Raw genomic sequence first — 4,896 nt, forward strand, 5'->3', positions numbered from 1 at the left:
CCATATGAGTGACGGGTCGTGGAAAAAATAGTCCTACAGTTTTTACTACAAATTTTTTCTAAGCTGAAGTTATTATGTCAACTGCTAAAAAATTAAATTTAACTGTTAAATTTTGATGTTTAATTTTTTAACTAACGTGAATTTGTAAAAAAATTGTAATAAAAGTTATACACAGTAACTCGATTTTTTTTTTTTTTTTTTTTTATTTTTTTTAAGAAAGAAAGAATGTTGTTGGGAGTTGAAATAATAACTTAAAATTGTTTTTTATTTTTGCACGTAATGTCCTAAAATTTCTACGTGCTTTAATATGTAAAGACTTTTAGATTATTCATATTATTGGAAGGTTTGTAATTAATTACCATAAAATATCACGAACAAAAGTACGAAGGGATAAAGTTGTGCACCCCACCAAATTAAGTACCCTTATTTTAACGACTTCTAGGCTGCTCCCTCTTCTATATAAAGCACCCATTTGGAAGCCATACAAATCACAAGAACCCTCTCAATCCCTAGCTCAAATTATTGATCACCATTTCCCTTCAAACATGTCACTTTTGGTGACGATTCTCTTGGTGCCTCTTTTCCTCTCTCCAACCATTTTTGCTTACCCTGCCGAAGATGTGAAAAAATGGTGCAGCCAAACCCCAAACCCTCAGCCATGCGAGTACTTCTTGAGCTATAACCCTAGCAAAATCCCCATCACGCAAAAGTCTGATTTTCTCAAGGTCTCAAAGCAGCTTGCCCTAGAACGTGGCTCAAAAGCCCTAAATAACGTGCATTCACTAGGCCTCAAGTGCCGGAATGCTCGTGAAAAGGCTGCATGGGCGGATTGCCTTGAGCTCTATGAGCAAACCATCTCACGTATCAACAAAACTGTAGACCCTAGCACCAAGTGCACCCAAACAGATGCTCAGACATGGCTCAGCACCGCTCTGACTAACCTCGAGACATGCCGGGCTGGGTTTATTGAGCTCGGTGTCGCCGACTATATCTTGCCGTTGATGTCAAATAATGTTTCTAAGCTAATTAGCAACACTTTGGCTATTAACAATGTTCCTTATGCTGATAAGTTACCAAGTTATAAAGAAGGGTTTCCAACTTGGGTGAAGGGCGGCGACCGGAAACTCCTGCAATCTTCTTCGCCGGCATCTCAGGCGAATATCGTGGTGGCCAAAGACGGGTCGGGGAATTATAAGACGATAAATGAGGCGATAACCGCCGCATCGAAGCGGTCGGGAAGCGGAAGGTATGTGATATACGTGAAGGCAGGGACGTACAAAGAAAATATTGAGATCAAATTGAAGAATATTATGTTGGTGGGAGATGGTATTGGAAAGACCATTATCACCGGGAGCAAAAGTGTTGGAGGAGGTTCTACAACTTTCAATTCAGCCACTGTTGGTAAGAAAATTCAATTAGTTTTTCTTATATATATGACTTGTCTGCCTGATAATTAGCTGCCTTAATTGGGTTACGAAAAACTAGTTCAAAGCTAAATATTGTTGCCAAAAAAAATAAAAATAAAAAGGACAAAAATTAGGTTTAGTATATATATCTACGTAAAAAACGAAAGAAAGAGAGGTGAAGACGATTAATTTCAATTATTATAGATACGGGGTTTATGTATTGAATACTTTAACACTCTCCTTCACTTGTCAGCTCAAATTCATTTTTAATAGGTGATGCCCAACACGAGAAATATTTGATTTAAATGAGAGGTGAATTGGCAGAGGTAGGATTCGAGGTAATTCAAGACCTCTGGCTTTGATATCATGTTAAATCATAAGTTGTCCCAAAAAACTTAAGCTTCTAAAAAATATGAATTTAATCATTTAATAAATACATTTAACATATGAGAATTTTGGTTATATTAAATTGTCCAAATTTTTCAAGAAAAAAAGATTGCAGAGTTCACTTGTTCTCGGAAGCTTTAAGGTGTAGAGCCTATATGTTAGAAACAGGTGACCTCACAGCCTCCTCTCGGAAGCTTTCCATTTTTTTTTTTATTATTATTATTATTATTATTTTATATAAAATTCAGACGTCCTAATAACAAAGAATCTCGATCACATCAAGTTATTCAAACAATTTGTGCGGAAATACTTGGGGGGGTAAGAGGCCAAGCTTTTCTAGCATAATAAAAGGTAGGTTTACTAATTATATGTATTCTAATGGTTGGAAATTTGAAATGCATAAATGTCAACATGAAACTCAGTTATCATTGATTAAAATGATAGTTTATTAATTTGTAACCATACAGAAGGAATGACAACTGTCGTGTAATTAAGCATGGGTGTGGGTTCAAAGTTAAGTGGTTGAAAAAAAAAAACTGAAGACCTGCTTTATTAGCCGTTCATGTCATCTAGAAAATAGATTCCCTTAATTTCCTTTGTTGACAAAAAAACCCACATTTCATTATCAATTGGTACAAGTGATCTTGGAGAGGAAGTTTCGTATAGTTCAATTTATTCGCTTGAAGTTTAGGTGGCCAACGACAGAGATTGCTTTGTATATTAATTGAGAACACACATATATATAAATTACAAAAGAAACAAAAAAAAAAACTTATATATATATATATATATTAATTTTTTATTTTATTTTTTATCATCTTACATTTTTAAAATAAATGGTGATTTAACATGCATAGCATTATTTTAAGGTTTGAGTTTAACCATAACCTTTGCCGTTTACTTGTAATTTTAATTAAATATTTCAGGTTTTAGGCTTTACTTATTAAGGATGATTTTCAGCTCACACCTAAGGAGAGTGTTAGAATAGTAATTCACTTATTAATTAAGAGAGAATTTAAACTTACATGTGAGAGAGTGTTTGAATAATATAATTAAATGATTAAAGTCACTTTTTCTTATGAGCTTTAAATTTTAGAATAAATGATAATTTAAAAATAATAAATTTAATCATTTAATTATTATTCTAATAATAATAATAATAATATAAATAAATTTCAACAGTATTTAGAATTTGTTTTTGTTTTTGTTTTTTTTTGTTTTTTTTTGTTTTGTTTTGTTTTTTCAGCTGTTAATGTTATATGACACAAATATTTGTTTGGATTTTTCAGCTGCTGTAGGAGATGGATTCATCGCCCGTGACATCACAATCCAAAACACTGCCGGAGCATCAAACCACCAGGCCGTAGCCCTACGTTCCGGCTCCGATCTCTCAGTATTTTACAGGTGCAGCTTTGAAGGGTACCAAGACACCCTCTACGTCCATTCCCAAAGGCAATTCTACAGAGAATGTGACATTTATGGCACGGTGGATTTCATTTTCGGCAACGCCGCGGTCGTTCTACAAAGTTGCAACATTTATGCACGTTACCCTCCTAACAAGACGAACACCATCACCGCTCAAGGTAATGTTAAATAATCAATTATTCAAAAAATTGAAAAACGTGAAATATGTTAAAAGATGAATTTAATAATTTAGTTTATATTCTAACAGGTAGGACAGACTCTAACCAAAACACGGGAATTTCCATTCACAATAGCAAAGTCACGGCGGCTTCGGATTTGAAGGCATCCCAAAGCTCGGTGAAGACGTACCTGGGAAGGCCATGGAAGGAATACTCTCGCACTGTTTTCATGAAAACTAACCTTGATAGCTTGATTGACCCTGCTGGATGGATGGAGTGGAGTGGAGATTTTGCCCTTAAGACATTGTATTATGGGGAGTATGCCAACACCGGGCCGGGCTCGTCGACGGCCAAGCGGGTCAACTGGGGTGGCTACCATGTCATCACTAGTTCATCGGTGGCGTCCCAATTCACCGTTGCAAACTTCATCGCTGGAAATTCTTGGTTGCCGGATACTAATGTGCCCTACACGGCCAGCCTTTAATCTGGCTGTATTCAAAAAGTTGTTCATGCATGCATGAATGTCTTTAGTTTAATTATTTGTTTCAATTGTTTCCAATTGTATAGTAGTTACTAGTGAGGTAAGATCAGTAAGTTGATTGTTGCCAGAATATGGAAATAAGGCATTTAAATTCTTGTATTAATTATTGTGTCACAATACTTCTCTTCATAGAGTTGTCATTTTTATTGAATTGTATGTAGAATTAATAAATAAAATTCGGTTTATTTCATAAAATTTTGTAGGGGTGCTTTTTATTTTTTGGTTGAAAAAAAATATTATGATATGATATAAAGGTAAAAGTAATTTTAAGTGTTTTACTAGAGTTTTGTTTTTCAAGCTTTTGTTAAATACTTTTGTATTTTTTGCTAAAATGCAAGCAAAAAAAAAAAAAAAAAAAAGTGTCATCAAACCAACCCGATCATTTTTTTAAAAAATTTTATTATTATTATTATTATTATTTTTTTTTTGTGAAGCACGATTGTTTTGGATAATATGACTTAAAATGTTTGTTAATGTTTTTTCTTTTTTAACAAAAAAATAAGGAATTTAAATTCTTGTATTATTGTGTTACAGTGCTTCTGATATGCATAGAGTTTTCAATTTTATTGAATTTAAATTATAATAAATAAAATCGATAATATGGGTTCGTTTGATAAAAATTTTTAGAGGGTGTATTTTATTTTATTTTATTTATTTTTTCAGTTGAAAATGTTTTGTTATTATAAGTCTTTTGCTATGTGTAGCACGGCTCTTTTGGATAATATGGCTAAGTACGTAGCTTTGGTGAGAAGGGATCATCTAGAAAGTAAGTAAAGAGCTTTTAATATAGATAGACAAGTTGATTAAGGCATTCATCATCAAATTTGACTAAGAATATTATTTCATGGAATCACTATCATTTGAGAAAATTAATCATAGAGAAGAATGAATTTGCTTAGGTATGATAAGATAAAATAATAATAATAATAATAATAAAAATGACAACACCTTTGCTGTAATTTTTTTAAGGATTTAGATT

General features: G+C 33.0%; 1 protein-coding gene across 1 annotated transcript; it reads left to right on the forward strand.

The window, feature by feature from the left end:
- Positions 1 to 506: 506 nt before the first annotated feature.
- LOC132181084 (pectinesterase 2) lies at positions 507 to 4,020 on the forward strand. The gene is made up of 3 exons (XM_059594151.1): positions 507 to 1,401; positions 3,083 to 3,376; positions 3,466 to 4,020. The coding sequence occupies exons 1-3, from the start codon at positions 546 to 548 to the stop codon at positions 3,858 to 3,860; spliced, it is 1,545 nt and encodes a 514-aa protein (XP_059450134.1). The 5' UTR covers positions 507 to 545; the 3' UTR covers positions 3,861 to 4,020.
- Positions 4,021 to 4,896: the final 876 nt, after the last annotated feature.

This window comes from Corylus avellana, chromosome ca1, assembly GCF_901000735.1.
Source record: "Corylus avellana chromosome ca1, CavTom2PMs-1.0".
Classification (NCBI taxonomy): domain Eukaryota; kingdom Viridiplantae; phylum Streptophyta; class Magnoliopsida; order Fagales; family Betulaceae; genus Corylus; species Corylus avellana.